The sequence below is a fragment of the Carassius gibelio genome, chromosome A22 (genome assembly GCF_023724105.1).
Source record: "Carassius gibelio isolate Cgi1373 ecotype wild population from Czech Republic chromosome A22, carGib1.2-hapl.c, whole genome shotgun sequence".
Lineage (NCBI taxonomy): Eukaryota > Metazoa > Chordata > Actinopteri > Cypriniformes > Cyprinidae > Carassius > Carassius gibelio.
The window spans coordinates 1,667,650-1,688,889 of NC_068392.1; the positions used below are offsets into that span (position 1 = coordinate 1,667,650).

The following is a 21,240-nucleotide window of genomic DNA, read 5'->3' on the forward strand; positions in this document are numbered from 1 at the left end:
AGTTTTCATGTTTTGGCAATTCAGACCAATAAGTGTGTGAGATATGGGGGGGGGGGGGTAAATATGTTTTACAAAATGTTTTGACACTAATATAGCTTTATGGATAATTTAACGGAAAGTACACAGTTATGGTATTCCATACAGTCCCGGGTCAAAAATGACCCGAACATTTTAAAGGTTTATATCTCTATAAAAAAGAAAAAAAGGTGTGTATTACAAGGGTGTTAAAACATTTGCAGTTTCATTCCGTTACTGTAAACCATGGAGGTCAAAAATCATGCTGGTTTTAATGATCCGGATTTGTATTCAATCAGTTTGTGTGTTTTTTTTTTATACAAAGATGCTCAAAACCCCAGATGAGATTAAACACACATGCTTTATTAAAATCAATAAAATGCTTATTCTCACCAAAAATAGATATATTTCGTACAATTATTCACGATCATTTGCTTTCTAGCGTGCTGTGCGTCATGCTTTGCTCTGGATAAATGTGCTAATTTCTATAAATCATGCTTTTTTTGAGTCACTTTTGTTGTGATTTATAGGTTCAGTGTCATAATACTATCTGGCGATTAACAGTCAGTTTAACGTTCAACTCAATCTACCAAACACATGCTGGATCCGAAAACGCGACAAACTCAAAACTCTCATCAATGTCTAGCATAAAATGTTATGTAAACTACTTTGTAAACATCAAGGAAACAGTAGGTTCAGTGAGTTCAGGAGTTATAGGGAAAGAGGTTTTGGCTCAACAGCGCCTCCTTCAGGACTGGAGGGCATTCACTTCTGAACTGTTCATCAATAAGAGAACGTTAATCCTTCAAAATAACGAGAGAATTTAACGGATAATAGAACAAGAGACTGAAAGATGTGTCCACAGTGAGTTATAATCACAAATTAAACCTTCAAAAAGTAAAGCAAAAGGCATATATTGGGTGCTACAATTAATATAATAGTGTGTAATAATTCTAATTATAATAGTATAGGAATAGCATTAACAAGTATATTTAGTTTTTAACATTAATGTTATATTATATTTATCGTTTTTCATATTAATATGCATAATGGTGTTAATATAATTATATTGAGTTAACAATGTATAAACAAAATATATTTTTTTAACATTAACATTTTAAATCTAAATAAAATTATATTACATTAATATTATTATATAATATCATAATATTGTTATAACCGGTTTTAATATTAACTGATATTCATATTGTATTTTTTTATTTAAAAAGAAAATAACTATTTCAGTTTAGTTTTAGATTTAATTAGATTCAAGTAAGTAATTAAATATTGCATATTATAATAGGTAGGGTTACACTTATAATCACAGACGCCTCAAATTAAGCCTACAAAATAAAAGTCCCTAAACTAAAAGGCACGTGCGGGAGCGTGACGTCAAGACAGAGGTATAACGTCATATAATAGCGATGCGTAGTCTCTAAACATGCAGTGAAAGGAGAGGAATGGAGGGAATGTGACTTTGGTCCATCTCGAGGGTGCTGATTGGACAGGCTGGGTGTGGGTGGGGTCAGATCTGATTTTGAGTGTGCTGATTGTACAGGCAGAATGTGGGCGTGGTTAGATCTGATCTTGAGTGTGCTGATTGGACCGGCCGGGGTGTGGGCGTGGTCAGATCTTGAGCGTGCTGATTGGACAAGCAGGGTGTGGGAGTGGTCAGATCTGATCTTGTGCATGCTGACTGGACAGGGGGGTGTGGGCGTGGTTAGATCTGATCTTGAGCGTGCTGATTGGACAGGAAGGGTGTGGGCATAATCATATCTGATCTCGAGCGTGCTGATTGGACAGGCATGGTCTGGGTGTGGTCAGATCTGATCTCGAGCATGCTGATTGGACAGGCATGGTCTGGGTGTGGTCAGATCTGATCTCGAGCATGCTGATTGGACAGGGATGTGTGGGCGTGGTTAGATCTGATCTTGTGAGTATGCTGATTGGACAAGCAGGGTATGGGCGTGGTCAAATCTGATCTCAAGCGTGCTGATTGTACAGGGGTGTGTGGGTGTGGTTAGATCTGATCTTGAGCGTGCTGATTGGACAGGCAGGGTGTGGGCGTGATCAGATCTGATCTTGAGTGTACTGATTGGACAAACAGATGTGGGTGTGGTCCGATCTGATCTCGAGCGTCCTGATTGGACAGGGATGTGTGGGCGTGGTTAGATATGATCTCGAGTGTGCTGATTGGACAAGCAGGGTATGGGCGTGGTCAAATCTGATCTCGAGCGTGCTGATTGGACATACAGGTGTGGGCGTGGTCAGATCTGATCTCGAGTGCGCTGATTGGAGAGGCAGGGTGTGGGCGTGGTCAGATCTGATCTTGAGCGTGTTGATTATACAGACGGGGTCATGGCTCGTCTTGAGCATGCTGATTGGACAGGCAAAGTGTGGGCAGAGTCATGGCTCGTCTCTAGGGTGCTGATTGGCTGGATGTGAATGACAGGCTGTCCTCCTCCTCAATTCTGTCCAGCTCCTGCGTTCGGACAGCCTGCGTGATCAGGTGCAGTTCCTCACTCAGAGTCTCGTATCTATACCCCACGCGGATGTCCGGGACATTTGTGCGCCGGATGTCGTTACTGACGGGACCCTCTTTAGTGTAATCAGGACCCAGCCAATGACTCTTAGTCTGAAACGAGGAGAAAAGAGACCTGTGTGAGTCAACAGTGTGTCATGCATCGTTTAAAAAGCAGCTTTACAAGATAATATAGATTAATAATTACCGAGAGAAGAATTATGCATGTTTGTTTTTTTATATGTTGATGTGTATAATAATATAAAATAATAAAAATACCTTGTGTGAGAAGCCGCTCATTAACACACTGTTTCTGGCGAGTTCACACATGTCACATGAGCTGAGTTTCCAGACCTGAGCGGCGATGCTGTACTCCTCCATCAGAGGCTCCTGAAACACACACACGTTTACATGCACACACACACACACACACACACAGGACACGAGTCATCTATCAGGAGCACCTCACGCCACCACTCACCTTGGTGAAGTGAAACTGCAGTGGGTCGTCGGTGGACAGCGACACCATCAAGCCGCGGGACAGATACTCGGGCAGAGGGTTGCGATGGTAACTCAGAAACAGACTGTTGTTGCTGAGCGGAGACATGGCGATTCCCACCTGAGCCAGATAATACAGATACTGCAGGACAGGAGCCTACGACACACACACACACACACACACAGGTACACAATCACTGCTCATCTGAGCTCCACTTCCTGTTCACTCATTCAGCTCTGTCTGTTTATCAAGTGTTCAAAATACTGAAAACCAATCATTCCTGGATGATTGACTCTTATAAACAAATTTTTATCACAAAATTCTGACATTGTTTCTCAGAATTGCGAGTTGTAAAGTCAAAATTGCAAGTTATAAAGTCAGAATTGTGAGATATAAACTTATATTTGACAGAAATAAAAAGCTTAGAACTGCGACTTTATATTTCGCAATTCTGAGCTTTTTTCTCACAATTGCAAGTTTATATCTCACATATCCGGCTTTATAACTCGCAATTTTGACTATACAACACACAATACAGAAATCGCAATTCTGACTTAAAAACTTGCAATTTTAAAAAAGTCTGAATTGCGAGATTTAAAGTCGCAATACTGAGTATTTTCTTGCAATTGCGAGTTTATATCTCACAATTCTGCCTTTATAACTCGCAATTTTGACTTTATAACTCGCAATTCAGAATTTGCAATTCTGACTTTATAACTCGCAATTTTTCTTCTCACAATTGCAAGTTTATATCTCACATATCCAGCTTTATAACTTGCAATTTTGACTTTACAACCCGCAATTCAGATTTCACAATTCTGACTTTATAACTCGCAAGTTAAATAAATATAGTCAGATTTGCGAGATTTAAAGTCGCAATATTGTTTTTTCTCGCAATTGCGAGATTTTATCTCACAATTCGGCCTTTATAACTCACAATTTTGACTTTATAACTTGCAATTGTCAGAAATAAAGTCAGAATTGCGAGTTTATATCTCACAATTCTGACTTTATAACTCGCAGTTCAGAATTTGCAGTTCTGAGTTTAAAATTTAGTTATAAAATCACAATTGCGTGATATGAACTCGTGATATCAACTGAAGTGGTTCTTTAGTGAATCAGTTTTTTTGATTTCATCCCCAGCATCCGCGTACCTTTCTGAGCAGCAGTCCGTGTGAGATGTTTTCTGACAGCATGAATCCAGACACCAGGTGATGAATAGGCCCCGCCTCCCCACAGTGAGGTCGCAGCACGAAGGTGTGGAAGCCCCGCCTCCTGCTCAGAGACAGACAGGTGATTCAGAGGCCTTTATAAAGCGGTTCGATCACATGGTGTGGAGGGTGTGAGTACCTGCGCAGGTGGTTGAGGACGGTCATGTTGGCGTACATGTAGTACAGGTAGTACGAGTATGGCGGGTTGTTGTCGTCACACCAGCGCGCCGGAGATGGACTGTCCAGGTTGAAGACGTGATGCTCCGGTTTGGACTCATCATCCACACTGTCGAATCCCAACACCTGATTGAAAACACAGTTTTCTCCTCAGATCAAACAAACTAGAGACACTGATGACATCATTGTGCACTGCATACTGTGGATCTCTGTCCAATCAGACTCTCTCAAAATAAACAGTGACTGTTTCCTGTTACATATTTTATTTTGTGTAGTGTAGATAGTTATCATTCACATTTCCAAACTTATTTTTGCAGTTTTTGTCTTTTATTTTTTCCTATTTATTTTCAATTTTAGTAATTTTTCCTATTTTTAAATGTCCTTATTTATTCAGTTTTTATTGATTTTTTTTTTGTTTTTCGGTTTCAGTTTTATGTATCTCAGTTCAACTAAATGAAATTAAGAATTGAAGCTAAAACTATTAAAAACATTTGTATGAAAAAAAGCTGAAATAAAATAAAATAAACAATATTTATATTTCAGTAATTTGGCAACGTTTCTTGAATCTCAAAAATTGTTCTATGGTTGTAGTTTTGTGTGTGCGCGTGTGTGTGTGTGACTCACGTGCTGCAGGAACAGGTGTAGCTGTGGGTGGCTGCTGGGATTGATGGTGACCTCAAACAGTGGCAGGAAGATGTTCTCCAGCATTTGCTGGAAGGTACTCAGCTGCTTCTTAGAGCGGTAAACATCACTGCAGACAAACACACAGCACTGTCTCACACTCACTGTGTGTGTGTGTGTGTGTGAGTGTGTGTGTGTGTGTGTGTCTCCTCACAAGAGTCGTGGGATCTGCACGAGCCAGCGCACGTTGTCGGAGTAGACTGAGTGAGAGACGGCCCACAGCGCTAGATTGTCCCACTCATCCATGGATCGGCCGTAGATGGACAGACGCAGCTCAGCGTTCTGATACTTACTCTCCTCCAGGTCAGACATCACTTCCTGCGCACACATGAAACACACCGCAGCACATTCAGCACTTGGTTTTTGTTTTATTGAAGAGTTATTCATTTGAAATAGGCTAGACATGATAAAAGATGCTTAAAGTTTAAGATTCAATTAATAAATAAATAATATAAACATTTCACTTTCATTTAAATATATTCATTCAATTTAACATGTAGCAATTTACTTTAATATTAGAAATTGGATATCATTATGCTTTCTTCTCTTAAAATTGCATTATGAAAGGACAAAATATATTAAAATATTATATATATTTTTGTTTTTTTATTGAATTTTACTAATTATTTTTAAAACACAGATTTAGGAAAGAAAGCAAAATGATGCCTTAAAAATGTTTTATCAAAATAAAATAATATTGTGTTGTGCTAAATGTAATGTATTAAGTGAATTCATTTCTAAAACTAAACATATAGCGTGTGTTTTTAAACATGCATATAGAAATAAACATTATATATAATGTACAAATAATGTTATATTTATAATATTATACAGTAAAACTTTTAGTTTTCAAAGTTATTCCTATATTATGTTTTTATTATTGTTTTCTAATATTCTGTATGTTAATAAAAGTCGCTTTAGTTACAAGCATCTGCTAAATGACTAAATGTAATATTTCAATACTGTACATTATTATTATTACTATTTATATTTATTATGCATCATATATTTATAAATATTTTAATTTAGACAATTCAGGACATTACTAGCATATTCATATTTATTTAATGTTACATATATACATACACTGATAATAATAAAATAACTTATTATTTAATCAATATATTCACATGCTCATAATCGATTTCTCATTTGATTTCATGATTTATAAATTAGTATTTCATTATTTTAAATATTTAAAATGCACTAAATGAATTGATTTTAAAGAAGGTTAAACACATAATTCATGTATTCTGGAATGTGTTTATAGAGCTGCATATATCACATGTTTTATACACACATGTAATGCATTGATATTTCAGTAATAGTACATGAGTTGTTCTGTACCTTGATGATGTGTCCGAAGTACTTCCCCTGGATGTGGTTGTCGGTCTTGATGAAGATCTCTCTGAGGATGGATTCTCCGATGGGGTTGTATTTGGAGTTGAATTTGTCGAAGCGGTGAAAGGTGTTCCTGTCCTGTGGAGGAAGTGGCAGGCGTGACGTGACCCGTGAGGTGTGTTAGCATGTTAGCGTGTGTTAGCGAGCGCGTCTCACCGCGTGCATGTCCAGCGTGTCCACGCTCAGGTCGTACGCCGTCAGGTTGATCTCCTCGAATACCTTGGTGAGCGTCTGCCCGCGGCCGCCCTCCATGTGCACTATCTCGTCTGGATACTTCTTCATGGCGCTCTTGATGAAGCGCAGCAGGTGCTTCTGGTTCATGCAGGACGAGGCGTGGATGTGTGTGTCCACCTGGAGACCGTTCAACACTTTATCACTCCAGCACTTCACAAACAAGGCTCTGGCGTAATCAGTTTGACAACAGTTTATTTCGAGCGAGATCTAGTTTTCTGCGTTGTTTTTCTTGTCACGCAAATTTTTTTATTTATTATATATACTTTTTTTAATTCTTTGTCATTGTTGTTTGTTTTCATTTTCATTTTCATTTTGATCAGACTTTCTATATCAGTAATTCAATTGTATAGTTTCTATAACAGTTATTCTATATCTTTTAATATTGTAATGCCATACATTATATTAACATCATAATGTATATAATTGACATATTTTTCTATAACATAAAAATATTGTTTTATATTTTTTATAAAATGCATTTTATAAAAAAAAAATAGAATTATCCTGTTATATTTTGTGTCATACAATAAAAGTATTTAAATGTGTTCTATTATTTTTCATTTTTAATAATTATTTTAACAGTGTATGTATTACAGTAAACATATTTTAATATTCTAATACTGTCCATTATTAATACTATTTTATTATTTTTTACATTTTTGTTTATTACATATATTTAGAATTATATTAACTGTTATAATTTATTTCTTATAAGCATTTAATACTAATATTTTCATTTTGATAATTATTTCTATATTATATATTACCTTAGATGTAGTATTCTATATTCTCTTACTCTATATTGATGTTGTGCTTCCATTGGCTTGTTGAGGTTTGTGCACACTGATGATTTAATGATGTATTAACTGATATCTGACCTTGCGTATGTTGTAGAAGTCTCTGTGTGGGACCTTCTTCTGCGCAGCGAGCTCCTTCATCTCGTTCAGCAGGACGTGCATCTGAAACTTGGAGCTCAGATACTGCAGCCTCCGGTAACAGAACGACTTCCTGTAAAAGAACCGAACACGTCAGACGAGGCAGAACGCACACACACACGTATACGGTGAGCCAAGTGCATGCTGGGAGACGAGGCACTCACACGGGGCCGTTAATGATGAGCGCCATCATCACGTTCATGTCTGCAATGTATTCCTGCAGGTCTGGATAGGGCAGGTCCAACTCGGTGCTCCTGAGGACGATTCACAAACGTTTAGGTGAACGACAGACGTCTTGATGTTCTGTTCAAGATGTGTTTAAGAGCTGAAGACTAACGCAAACCCTGTTTCAACCCAAGTGTGCCTATGTTTTTAGGCATCATATATGCATACGCTCCTTTCATGAAGACACTTTTTATTTATTGTTTGAAGATTGGCATTATTTCATCAGTAGCCTAGTATTTAGTTTTGTGTATTATTGATTATTTTGTTGTTGAATTGCATTTTCATGTTTATTCAGTGGATTTTCTAGATTTATTACTTGATTTGTTTGTCTTTTTTTACTAGTGTTGAATTTCATTGAATATCATTTTACTATTTAATATAATTAATATATAATATTGTACATTTATTGAATATGTTTTAATCTTTTTAATTTTATTAATTCTGCTGTAGGTTTTAATGTTAATAATAATAATAATAATAATAATAATTATATATCTGTCTATCTATATATGTCTATATCTCTCTTCCTCTCTCTCTCTCTCTCTCTCTCTCTCTCTCTCTCTCTATATATATATATATATATATTTTACTACTTAAACCGCCCTAGCTAAAAACTTGCTGAAATAAAATGTAATTTTTAAATAAAATTTAAATTACATTTGTTTCAGTTAACGTTTATTTTACTTAGTAACATAATTTTTTTAATGGTTGTAGTTATAGTTAAAGAATAAAATGTGTTTTTATATTTTCCTTTTTAGAAATAACATAGTTTTAGTTAAAAATAATAATTGATTCAACTTTGTTGAAATTTAGCATCCTTTCTGACAATCCCAGAATGCACTGCATTGTGTGCAACGAAGCTTTTTCAATTCTTAAAATACATATACTTTTTTTTGTTTACTAAGCTTCTAGAATATTTGATTCAATGTATAAAAATAAAATAATTACAAGTTTTACGAGTTAAAAAAATATTGCAGTCTTTCAACCTCAACATTTCTTATTTATTTCAAAGTTACTTGTTTGTAATTGATTATGAATTGTACTAGCGTTTTCCGAGTGAAAACTGGTTCTACACCAGTTTTTTTTTTCAGTGCATTTAAATTCTGAGGATTTAAAACAAGCTCATGTGTCTTCATGATCCATTTTTCCTTTCGAGGACATCCCCAAAAGGAGGTTTAGCTAAATTTAGCTAATTGAGAGGACGTTTGCGGTCGGTTGGTCCCTGAAACTCACTTGTCCATGGGGTTTTGTGCAGTGTAGACATGAATGACTCCATCCACCATCCTGCAGCTGTATCCGGAGTCAGGTGGCAGGTTCTTCATGTCCTGCCCCTCGTATGGGTGTGTTTCTGACACAGGGGGGTGAACAGACATGTCTAACACACACACACACACACACACAAACACACACGTCAGAGCTGGTATGTGTTGGCTTCTGTAGCATGTCGAGGCTCTCACACACACCTGAGTCGACGGGACTGTCGTGAAGGTCCTCGTACACGTTGACGTCGGGCGGTCTCTGGCTGAGCTCCTGCTGGGATTTTGCAGTGGTTTTACAGAAGGACTGTAGAGACAGAGCCATGTACTTTTCTCTGATGAACAAGGCCTTCACGACACACTTCGCTGCGTCCACCAGATCCGTGAACGGCACCTGAACTCACAAACGCCACAAGAATCGATTTATAATCAGTCAACATCAGTGTATTTGTCCTGTTTTATAGTAAAAACAAATCTAATCATGATAAAAACAACTTAAATTAGAGAGCTTAGAGAAAACTATATTAAGAATTTTTAAAGAATAAAGCTTAGAGAAATAACATAATACTTACAATATTTAAATAACTTGGAGAAAAACAAAAAATTTTGAAAGCAAAAAACTTACAAAAATGAGAGAAAACTGAACATTTTTTAAGAAAAAAACTTGGAGAACTTAGAGAAAACTTAATATTACCTTTTTTTTAAGAATAAAACTTACAAAACTTAAGAGAAAACTTCACATTATCAAATTTTTTAAGAATAAAACTTACAGAACTTAGAGAAAACTTAACATTACCATTTTTAAGAATATAACTTACAGAATTTAGAGAAAACTTAACATTACCAAAACATTTTAAGAATAAAACTTACAGAACTTAAAGAAAACTTCACATTATACAATTTTTTAAAGAATAAAACTTACAGAACTTAGAGAAAACTTAACATTACCATTTTTTAAGAATAAAACTTACAGAACTTGGAGAAAACTTAACATTACCATTTTTAAAGAATACAACTTACAGAACTTCGAGAAAACTTAACATTACCAAATTTTTAAGAATAAAACTTACAGAACTTAGATAAAACTTATCATTACCAAAAACAGAACTTAACTTACAGAAAACTTAATACTGACAACTGGTTAAAGAACAAAACATAGAGAATGCAAAAAAAAACTTAGAGAAAAATTAACATTACCAAATTTTTAAAGAACAAAATGTAGAGAACTGTAGAAAACCTATTAAATATTTTAAAAAATAAAAATAGAAACATAGAACTTTGAGAAAACATCATTTTTGGAATTGTTTTGAAGTATAAAACTTAAAGATCATAGAGGGAATTTTATATTAAGAGCTGGTTAAATAACAAAATATAAAAAGAATTATGAAGAAAAGTTATAATTACCAATTTTTAAATAACAAAATTTAGAGATCTTAGAGAATACCTAATTAATATTTTGTTTAATTAAAGAGCTAAACTTAGAATATAGAGAGAACTTAATTTATGATTTTTAAAGAATAAAGCTTACAGAACTTAAAGAGAAAAAAACTTAGATACAACTTAATATTTAGAACTGCTTAAAAAACAAAACATGGAGAATGTAGAAAAACTTAAGAGAAAAGTTAACATTAACAAACTTTTTAAAGATCAAAACTAAGAGAAAAACAGAAAACTTAATATTAAGAATGTTTAAAGAACAAAACTTAGAGAAGTTAGAGGAAAATTTTTTCTGTATAAAAATAATGTTATCATGCTAATACAGATTTGTTTTGTTTTATTAGTTTTATGTTTTATTTCTATATTAGCTAAATTACATTTTAAATTGCAGTTTAAGTTTTTCATCTGTTTGTGCTTCAGCTAAATTTCAATGAAGAAAAAAGGTGTAATATTTTTAACTAAAAAACTAAGACTAAACTGATTTTATCAAATGATTAATCAAATATTTATTCACATGTTAATAACTGATTTATACTTGATTTTGTTTTAAATATTTTTGAAAATGTTTTCAAATAAATATTATTCCAAATGATTTATTGATTTGTTTTCTTATGTGATACTTAAATTTCTTCAATTTACTTTGATTCTACTTCAAAATTAAAATGGAAGATTCACACCTAGCAAGAATTTGTTGCAGCAAGTTAGAATATTACACATTTTTATTCTGTAAGTTACTTACTGAATAATTAGCTTTTTTTACAGGTTAATTTGCACTTGTTAAAATGTATTAGCACATATATAAAGGTGCACAACCCAGATTAAAAAGTGCTGTAAATGTAGTTTCTATGTTTTATTGTAATTTTTTCATGCAAACTAACTGAAGCGTGTTTCTCTAGTTCTCACCCCACACTTCTCGTCTCCCGAGATGGTCACGCGCTGGAAGTTTTTCTCCACCAGCGGCTCTCGCTCCATATGATGGTGGTCCACCACGTCCGCATGACTGTCCTTCAGACTCCTGCAGACGAACACATGAGCTGAGAGATACAGATGGATAGAGAGACAGACGGATAGAGACGGACGGACAGCAGTGACTCACTCCAGGTCTGCTGTGCTGTCTATTTTCATGAAGTCTTGTTTCGCTCGCAGCAGAATCTCGGGTTCAAGCCTTGAAGGGTGTGAGGCGAAGCGACAGATTTAAGTGAGTAACACACACACACGAGAGAAGAGAGTATAAATCACTTGGATTGATTTTTCAAAAGCACTTTCATTTAAGATGCAGCAGAGGGAATCACAAACTCTCCACCCAAGCAGAAAGAGTGCGTGTTTAAGCATCTGTAGGAGACACAAACCCAAACACACCCACACAAACGGCTGAAATGCAGCCAAACTCTGGCCTGTTGTGTCTGTGTGCAATTATGAATGTCTGCAGTGTTTGTTGGATGTTTTGGGTCAGTGTGTTCAAAGTAAAGAATTCACACAGATCACAAACAAAACGCCTGAGCAGGTGCGAAGCCATTCCACTCCAAATTTTCACAAACAAATTATTTTTTTTTTCAACTTTAATGGTTCTCAAAACATAATTATGCCTGAATAAAAGACTTAAAATACTCTGAAATATGCTTTAAAAAAATCAGTCTAATGACTCAGTCAAAGAACTTTAGGATCACAGTTGGAAGGGGAAAGTTGCTGTATGTAGAAGTTTATTCAAATTAGTTTATTATTAATAATAAATATTACCAATATTATTAATAAATATCTTTAAAATTAATAATAAATGTAATTTTAAAAAAAATTTTATTATCATGTACTTACATTTCATATTTTATTCCAAAATCACAATTTACGTAATGAACCATAAACATATATATAATATATTCTGAGTGGCTTTCAGTAAGCCTAAAAAATGTGTTGCATTACACACAGTTTGGATGTGTGTGTGTGTGTGTGCGCGTGTGCGTGTTGTACTTGACGTCCTGACTGATCTGTCGCTCCAGACGGTGGCGTTTCTCCTCCAACTGTTCAATGGGACTCTCTTCAGGAAACTCGTACGGAGCGCAACGCATGTCGCTGTCTGTCAGACTCATCGCCATCAGCTCCTAAACACGTGTTACACAACAGTGCATGTTACAAACACACTGATGTTGAAGAGCAAACGCACATGTGCACTAGTCACACGTGTTACAAACACACATTACAAAAGCGTGTTTCAATCATACATACACACACACGTTATCATGTTACAAAAGTGTGTTACAACCATACACACACGTTATCATGTTACAGAAGCATTACAATTAAACACACACGTTTTCATGTTACAAAAGCGTTACGAGCATGCACACACATTATCACATTTCAAAAGTGTGTTACAATCATACACACACACACAAACACACACACGTTATCACATTACTAAAGCATGTTACAATCATACACACACGCGTTACAACCACACACACGTTACAAATGTTACAATCATACACACGTTATCACGTTACAAAAACGTGTTACAATCATACATACGAGCTATCATGTTGCAAAAGCGTGTTATAATCATACACACACGTGTTACAACCACACACACGTTACAAAAGCTTGTTACAATCAAACAAACACACATTATTACATTACAAAAGCGTGTTACAATCAGACACACACACGTTATCACATTACAAAAGCATGTTACAATCATACACACGCGTTACAACCACACACACGTTATAAAAGTGTTCCTGTTGCTCAACTGGTAGAGCGTTGCCTAGCAAACAAGCTAGCGCAAGGTTGGGTGTTCGATTCCCCGGGAACGCATGATAGGTAAAAATTGATAGCCTGAATGCACTGTAAGTCGCCTTGGATAAAAGCGTCTGCTAAATGCATAAATTTAAATTTATAAAAGCATGTTGCAATCATACACACACACATTCGTAACAATCACACACACACACACACGAGTTACAAAACTTACTTGCACATACGCTACAATCATAAATGTGCGTTGCAATCATGCACATGTTACACACGCATGACAATAAAACATCACACACACAGATACCTGTGTGTTACAATCATACACATTACACAAATGTTATTTCCACATGCATGTTACAGTGACACACACACAGACTGAAGAGCAAACACACCTCTGCGATCTCCTTGTATTTGCCGTCCATTGATGTGCGCAGGTCGATGGGCAGGTGCTTGTGGGTGACTGGTGTGCCGGGCAGAGAGCGCTGGGACATCAAAGACCTCACATCAGCAGAGCCACACAGATCTACACACACACACACAGTTATTAAAGATGATAAAAAACACTGCTGTTAAAGTCAATCTCTGGTACTGACACTCATAGTTGTGTGTTAAGACCAGAGGATCACTAAGACATTTCAAAATATGCATAGCAACCACCCACAACGCCCTAGCGATGTCCTAGTAACCTAGTAACGCACTAGCAATTATCTAGAACACCCCAGCAGGAACAACAGCCGAGCAATGCTTTAGTATTCACTGAACAGCATCTCGCAGGAGAGACTGACTGGTGTGGTTCATGTCAGTAGAGCAGACTGTTCACATACAGTACGAGCCGGAGCGTCTGATTCTCTTTATTAAAGCACAGCGCTCGTGTGCAGACGACACTCATTCATCAGTGACACTAACAGATGCTTCACACGCACACTTCAGCGCACTACAAACAGCTAAAGCTATTCCGAAAACTGTGATTTATTGACGATAAACCACCTAAAAAGATTTGAAAAACTTCTGGAGGTTTTGTCTGGAAGACGAAAGTCAAAAACAATGTCCATACAACTTCTTCAAATATCTTAATATATGAAGAAATATAGTGAAATGATGATTCAAAGCTTTTTATTAGTCTTTATAACAAGTGTTTATTAGGCCAAGTACCCTTTTCTTTTAGATTTCCTATCAATTTTTGTTTCTCTCTCTATATATATTATACACTGAAATATATGATAATTGAAGTCTTCATTAAACTTTATTATAAACACAAAGACACACAAATATGTGTCCCTGGAGCACAAAAGCAGTCTCGAGTCTCTGGGGTATATTTGTAGCAATGGCAAAAAGTACATCGTATGAGTCAAAATTATCATTGTTTCTTTTATGCCAAAAATCATAGATTTAAAGATCACATCTCCTACTGTAAATATATTAAAACTCCCTTTTTATATTGGTAATATGCATTGCTAAGAACTTTGAAGATGATTTTCTCAATATTTCGTTTTTTTTGCACAGGCTTTCAGATGATGCATATATCTCAATTTCGAAAAATTAACACTTAAGTTTGCTTCAGGGACACACACACACATACACACATATATAAACGTGTGTGTGTGTGTGTACATATATATAGAGGGAGAGAGAGAGAGAGAGAGAGAGATCACAGTTATTGAGAATTTTTATAGAGAAAATATGTAGAGAGAGAGAAAGAGACACTGAAACTGAAAACTGAAATGTTCCTGTCGAAACACTGAAGAGTTTGACTCTCATCGTGTGACTTTAAGGAGATCATTCCACAACGTTCCATTTAAAACACCACCGTTCAGTGCAAATAAACACGTCTCTCACACACAAACACGGAGAGCCGCATGCAGAGCTGAAAGGCTCGTGTGTGTGACGTGTGCGGTACCTGTGTGTGTCCTGATCTCTGCTGGGATGCTCAGGATAACAAGCACTTCCTGTCCAGCTATCTGTGTGTGTGTGTGTCTCTCTGCAGCGATGCTCTCTGAGTGTGTGTCGGGACGCTCGTGTTTGGCTCATACCACGTAGCAGATGGAGGTTAGGGTTGGGGGGTGGCGGGACGCACCACTTTGTGCTTAAACCTCACTGCGTTTCCAGTGGAATCCTGGGAAACCAGCATGAACACACCTCTCTTTGTTTGTGTGTGTGTGTGTGTGTGTGTGTGTGTGTGTGTGTGTGTCTGCATCCCAATGCAGCACTGGCGTACTGTGCAGTGCTTACTCTGTAGTGTGTACTTGTGCACAAGTAGTACGCTTCACTGTAGTCACATGACCTCATTATGTAACACTTTATAGAAGGAGGAAAGGAAAGAAATGAAGCGCTCAGTGAGGCAGCTGTAGCCCCGCCTCTCAGTCGAACGAGCCAATCACGTTGCTGTTTACTCCAGAACACACACCAGACTGAAAAATAGTTTAATTTGTGTGAATATATATTTATACAGATTTTTATCTTTTAAACTAAAAATATTATTATTTTTTGTATTTGTTTTATTATTGTAGCATTTATTAGTCCTCTCAGTCAAACGAACCAGTCACAAGACTCTTTACTCAAAAATGCACATTAGCCGATCTACCATAAAAAAATAAAAAAAAACTTTTATTTGTGATTGGAGCTTAAGAATTTATGATGCCATTGTTGTCTGATTTTTCTAATTTGAATTTAAACATAATGTAAATATTTTCTTTAAAATGATCTAAGCTTGTAGTGTTTATTAGTATACATAACTTTTTCTTTTACATTTTTATTGATGTATATTATTGTAACTTGGTGTTTTGTTGCTCATCTAGAAATGTTTCTTTTTTTCTCACTAGAGTTTGAAAAATACTTTTTAATGCATTAAAAATGCAATACTTTTTTGGGAAATTGTCTTCATATTTTGTTGTTTTCAACCATATATAAGATGGCCACCAAATAAATGGACATGCCTTTATTTAGTTTATGGTTCTTTTTCATTTTTAAGTCAATTGTGTTTATTTTTTCTTCTAGTTTCTGTACAACCAATCACAAACTGACATATTATTCTGTTTCAGATAAGCCCCGCCCCTGAATGACTGTGATTGGCTGTTCTATTTCAGTCTTTTACTGTGTGTGCAGGCGGTTACTAGCAGAAAAAAACTGTGAAGTGAAATAAAACACAGACACACACATGGACTGAACTCACGTAATTGTCTGTAAACCAATGTCTAGACTGAGGTTCATATTTAGAAGCTGAACACACACATTGTGTGTGTGTGTGTGTGTGTGTGTGTCATAGGTGTCATAATGTTTGTAGGTGTCATAATATGAAGGGTGAGTCTGTGTGATATGAACTGATCTCTGTGATTAACTGTCCTTTAAACTCTCAAACCTCTGAACTTGATGGAGTACAACACACACACACACACACACACACACACACACACACACACATGTCCAGCAGATGGAGCTCTACAACAGAAACACACAATGGTTTGTTGTGTAATAATGATACATTTTCTTTGTAAAGTCCAGTACAGCTCAGATAACATTTAACAACAAAAAAAAAGAATACAAAATTATATATATATTAATTTTTTTAAAGTTGTACATATAATTACGTTAGTAAGGATTTATTATAAATAATATATTTATTTATTTATAATCATATTAGTATGCATTTATTATATTTATTAGTAGTAGTACTAGTATTTATGATGTTGTATTTAAATATAAGGTTGTTTTTCAATCTAAATGGTTTCAAATAGGTTTTCATCTGTGTTTTGGATTGACATTAGTTTACACACTTTTTCACTCCATTTCTTTAATTTTTTTCTGTGCAATCATTCACCGAGACTTATTCTAGACTCATATTCTGTTGTGATATTGACTGAATTATTTTCTGGTAATGCTTGTGTTCTCGTCTCTTTCAGATCAACCAGAAGGTCGCAGCTCAATCGCAGGTAAAAGCAGATACACACGCTCCTCTCACGCCTGGACGAACACTTCCCACAATCCCACATTCCTGCGCTCTTCATTAATATATTGATGCGTTCAGGACGAAAACAACTAAAACTGGCTGCAAAATGATGAACGTTGGTCGTTCTGTTCTGAGATAAGACAGAAACACTGACCAATGATAATTCACAAGTGTTTTAACGAGAGATTAGTAAATGCATTTAAAATCATTATAAATTATTTTAATAAAAACTGTAAAATATACTTAAAAAGAAAATACTATTTAATAAATATTTTAAAGTAGTTATCTAAATATGGCATCTCTTTTGCTGAGTAAAAAGCACTCAAAGAGAAGACGAACTCCAAACTGGCCTGAACTGGTCTGCTATCACACCCCACCCGTCTATCTCTCAGCCCTTCTGTCTCCCCGCTGCGGCCGGACTCACCCGGGCTGGGCCGGCTCGGTAAACTGCCTCTTTTGCAGGGTTTAGCTTTGCTTTTGCTCTGCGCCGGAGCTGCACTGGAGTCCGACATGCTGCCGACCGTCTGTCTGCACACGGGACGGATGGAGAGAGAGAGAGAGAGAGAGAGAGAGAGAGAGAGAGAGGGAGACTCTCTTATCAGAGCAGGAAGATGTGCACAGGGGGCGGGGCTTGGGGATCTCTTAGCGCAGTAGTGGAGGCGGAGCCACTGCCTTCATACATCAGCAGAGGGGAGGGGCTTAGGATTCCCCCACAACAAGCTCAGCCTCATTATGATACCATGCTGCAGAATGACATCACTGAGAAAGAGTGTGTTTTAAACGGCATGCTAGCATACGGTTTCTGCAGTGTGCAGGGGATTCTAAAATGAACGGAGTGTTTTGTTCATTTAAAAAATTTTTTTTTTAAATAAATAATACATTAAAAAATTATATATATATATATATATATATATATATATATATATATATATATATATATATATATATATAATTGTGCATTACATTTTTAAATTATAAATAAAAATAAATAACATAATTAAATACTTAGATATCTAAGATTAATAAAGTGTGTTTTGTTCCGTTTAAGAGCAAACCTTAAAAAAGCACAAATTTAAATAATATAAATTAATTGTTCATATAAAATAAAAAAACTATAAATAAAAAAACTATAATAATTAAAACTAATTAGGCAAATTATTGTAATTGTATTGTATTGCAATTTTGACGAAATGTCCAGTTTGGGTAATGTATTTTATTTATTTTTAAAAGAAAATGGGGGAAAAAAGTGCATTATACAGAAAAAAAAGCGATTGGTAAATAAATAAACAGACAAAATATTAAAAATGTTTTTTTTTTTTTTCCATAGCATACTTTGATATTGTAGTACGCAAACAGAACGGAGAATGTATTACGCTCAGCACATTTACAGACACAGCCAACGCAATAATTGCGTAAGAAGTGCGTCACACTCTGATAGCGGGAGATGTGTTAAAGAGGAAGAGAGAGGACTTTAAACTCTGTTATTAAACCGAGAACTTTGACCTGGTTAAACATTCACTTGATCTGATATGACCCATAAATAATAATAATTAAAAAAAAAATGTTAACGTAACTGTTAAAGGTGACTTTACTTAGGAAATTATTAACGTGCCAAACAATGAAAACATGAACTTGACTCGAAGGTATCATAAAACAGTGAATAATCATGTATTACTGTGTAATATTGTATGCATTATAGCACCATTGCTTCTTATAAGAATATATATATATATACAAGATGCATGTTTGTATGTGGGCTAGTTTGCAGAACAATGCAGTTTTAGACAGTTTGGTTGTTTCGGACTCACTCGTCATGTCTGCTCCGGTTTGATCCAAACTCAGATGCTGATGAAAAGATGCCGATGATAACAATAAAAGACTAATGGTAGGTAGTTTCGTTGTTTAATATCAGCCGGATAACTGCTGAAGTCCCTCCGTTAATCCGTCTCGTTAATAAAGTCGGAGTGGATTCGGAGCCTTCAAGTTTTTCAGGAACTTTGATAAAAATTTTAGCTGAAAAATGGAGTCGCGCTTAAAGGGGCCGCAGCACATTTATACGCCGGACCGAGCAGAACGCGATGTAAATCGAATGTGATTAGATCAGACCTATCGCTGGTGTACAGTGACGTCAGAGTTATTTTAAAACAATAAATCAATAAATGACGTGTATAAGCTGAATCAGAGGAGTGTTTTAAGAGTAAAATTAGATTGTGTCTGGGCTTGTTCCATTCCGCTCAGCACCAGCAGGAGGCGCTGTTCAGTTTTGAAGTACCTCTTTACTGTTTTCCGTTATTTTATTTCAACATTTTGAATCTAAACCATCAATACACACAAAAAGACAAGGACATATATAGTTATTTATACGTTTTCTTATATTAAATTACACTACCAGTGAAAACATAATTGCAACAAGCATAATTTCTTCAGTGTCACATGATTCTTCAGAAATCATTCTAACATACTGATTTGCTGCTCAAGAAACATTTATTATTATTATTATAATTATTATTTTGAAAACAGCTGAGTAGAATTTTTTTCAGGTTTCTTTGATGAATAGAACATTACATTAATCTAAAATATAAATCTTTTGTAACATTATAAATGTCATTTTCATCAATTTAAAGCATCTTTGCTAAATAAAAGTATTAATTTCTGTCATTTCATGTCATGTTAATCGAAGTTTGTTTTTTAAATCCTTCAAACGGTTATTAGCTCCTTTAAAAAAAATGCAAAGGCAACATAACTTACTTTACTTTAGGAAAACATTGATCCAGGTCACTACACTTCTCTCTCCAGAAAAAAAAGAGACCAATGTGACCACACATGTGCTTCAGTTAAGAGTTTACAGTCAAAAGCCACTAAACTAAAGCATTTCTCAAGTTAATCAAATTTTAATTACTCCAAACGAACAATCACAATCACAATCACTGGTCACTGTATGTTTTCATCAACTTCTAGTCTCGAATTTAGTCGTAATAACACAAGAAAACATAAATGCAATTCACTGGCACTTTTAAGTCCAAAATGAACCCTGCAATGGTTTTCTCTTTGTTTTATCAATAGAGAAGTGTGGTTTTATCTGCTGCTGGATATGTGTGTGTGTGTCAGCAGTTTAGTTTGATAAACAAGTGCACATGCGCATTAATAATGCATGCTCTCACTGCGTGATTTTACCTGTTAGAATAGCCCAATATTTAAGATGTGAAGGGAAAAGTCTGTTTGACTCTTCATATCTTTTATATTTTCTTCATATTACATAGTTAAGCAATGTCACATGAGCAAAAGCGCTGTTTTTTCACAAATATCAGCACGATTGCAAATGTCATATTGATTTCAACATTGAGTTAAGAGGTTTTTGTGCTATTTCAGAAAGAACTGTTCCGAACAAATCCACAGAATCAACTGATCTCTCGGTGCAACACTTGGTAATGAATAAAGCAGAGTTTTCGAAATATTTTTTTGATTCAATGACTCTTTCGTTCCTGAGTTGGTTTAATGAATGAATCAATGACTCACTAAAGTAAAGTTCACCCAAAAATTAACATTTGCTTTATTTTATTTTTTTTTATTTTTTTTGAAGTTTTTAACTGTAAACTGTCACTTCTGTCCAAAATATGAGTAATAATAACATAATAACACTTCCTCCAGTGAAAAAGTTAATTTCCAGTTGACCTCTTTTAATTTTGAACTGTTTCGGCTTGTAAACACTGCTTGATCTGTGCAGATTTCTCTCCTGATTCAGACCAGAACACTTTTTTACTGGAGGAAGAGTTTTTATTGATAATGGAAAACACGTCTTAATGCTGGATTTGTTTCATCTTTTTGTCTTCTCCAGATGTTCACAGATGGACTGGAGTGCTGTGGATTATTGTGATGTTTTTATCAGACTCTCATTCTGACGGCACCCATTCACTGCAGGGCATCCATTGATGAGACACTGATGCAGTGCTACATTTC

General features: G+C 35.4%; 1 protein-coding gene across 5 annotated transcripts; it reads right to left on the bottom strand.

The window, feature by feature from the left end:
* Positions 1–357: 357 nt before the first annotated feature.
* ampd2a (adenosine monophosphate deaminase 2a) lies at positions 358–19,323 on the bottom strand. 5 transcript variants are annotated; one of them, XR_008149381.1, is made up of 20 exons: positions 19,092–19,323; positions 17,708–17,811; positions 13,733–13,863; positions 12,558–12,688; positions 11,689–11,757; positions 11,496–11,607; positions 9,363–9,549; positions 9,133–9,274; positions 7,839–7,928; positions 7,618–7,747; positions 6,662–6,856; positions 6,452–6,583; positions 5,259–5,422; positions 5,048–5,174; positions 4,386–4,549; positions 4,190–4,310; positions 3,018–3,191; positions 2,816–2,926; positions 2,320–2,650; positions 358–2,270 (listed from the first exon to the last, which is right to left on the bottom strand). XR_008149381.1 is itself a non-coding variant. In XM_052538620.1 (19 exons), the coding sequence occupies exons 2-19, from the start codon at positions 17,793–17,795 to the stop codon at positions 2,435–2,437; spliced, it is 2,484 nt and encodes an 827-aa protein (XP_052394580.1). In that variant the 5' UTR covers positions 17,796–17,811; positions 19,092–19,323; the 3' UTR covers positions 358–2,434. The 5 variants fall into 5 exon arrangements, 4 of the variants coding, with proteins under 4 accessions (XP_052394580.1, XP_052394581.1, XP_052394582.1 ...); XM_052538620.1 differs by having other exon boundaries at positions 358–2,650; XM_052538621.1 differs by lacking the exon at positions 11,689–11,757 and having other exon boundaries at positions 358–2,650.
* Positions 19,324–21,240: the final 1,917 nt, after the last annotated feature.